Source organism: Trachemys scripta, chromosome 6 (genome assembly GCF_013100865.1).
Source record: "Trachemys scripta elegans isolate TJP31775 chromosome 6, CAS_Tse_1.0, whole genome shotgun sequence".
NCBI lineage: Eukaryota > Metazoa > Chordata > Testudines > Emydidae > Trachemys > Trachemys scripta.
Genome location: NC_048303.1, coordinates 43,910,187 through 43,911,267, shown reverse-complemented (window position 1 = coordinate 43,911,267; position 1,081 = coordinate 43,910,187). Strand labels below are relative to the sequence as shown.

Here is a 1,081-nt window from a genome sequence, read left to right as displayed (position 1 = left end):
GTGAGCAGCAATTAGATGGACTCTGTTGCCTGGGCAATATCAAGTGTTTGGTTATTTCCTGCTTCTGCTTGCCTTATCTTAAGGTGATTTTAATCTTTTCCTTTTGTCAAGGAGGCAGTAAAGCTGGTGAGTGAGAGGTGGGTGATGGGAGTTGTACTTCGATGGTGCCTGGCACGGTTTAGGCAGCTCACTAGTACTATTGTGTGCCCCACAGCCTGGGCTGGGAGGGCAGGGTGGCCCTTTTCTTCTGGCTGCCTCTCGGTTATAGCCCGCATCATAACAACCTACAACCCTAACCAACCGGTTTTTCTATGCAGTTAAAACAAGTCAAAGTCAAATGCTTCTCCTGCGCACACAGGGCGCTGCTGCTAGCGGGCACCTCCCTCCTCGCACCCTGTTGAGTAGCTAGCCCCAGAGCCCTGCCTGGAGGCGGCTGCTTCCCTGGAGGGCAAAGGAGAGGACTTGGGGCCGCACTATGAAGGCGCTGAGCGATTTCCTGGGCGCGCTGAGTCCCAGACACGATGAAACGCAGCCGGCGGCGGAGGCACCCGCAGCCGACGACGAGACGCGTGAGTGCGCGTGGCTGGAGCTCGGCGCTGCGCGGCCACAGCGGGTCGGGGCAGCGGGGATCGCGCCGCGGGCTGATCACAGAAGTGCAATGTGGCCGGGCTGCTGCGGGGCGGCCGTGAGGCGGCAGAGCTGAGAGAGAGCAGCCCTGCTGCGGAGGAGGAAGGAACTGCTTTTAGACAGCTAGACTGGGCAGAGGATGTCCCTCGGCTCTGCACCGGGCCGTTTGCATCTCTCGGGGACACGTTTTACAATCCCCGTCAGATCCGTTGCAAGAGGTGTTTTCCTGAGCCTGGTCTGAGAGAAACCGGAGCAAGCTGACCGAAGTCGAGCCAGTTTCTTTGTGTTCCCTCCCTGATCCGCTTTAGACCGGGCTCAAACTGCACAGTTAAGATCCAACAGAGGGTCCTGTGGCACCTTTGAGACTAACAGAAGTATTGGGAGCATAAGCTTTCGTGGGTAAGAACCTCACTTCTTCAGATGCAAGTGAAGAAGTGAGGTTCTTACCCACGAA

General features: G+C 57.2%; 1 protein-coding gene across 1 annotated transcript in view; it reads left to right on the top strand.

The window, feature by feature from the left end:
- Positions 1-1,081, top strand: part of ANKDD1B (ankyrin repeat and death domain containing 1B) — a gene marked incomplete in the record, with an annotated part of 28,607 nt that continues 27,526 nt past the window's right edge. Inside the window, 1 exon segment of the mRNA XM_034773935.1 lies at positions 1-569. Within this exon segment, the coding sequence (XP_034629826.1) occupies positions 476-569 (94 nt within the window).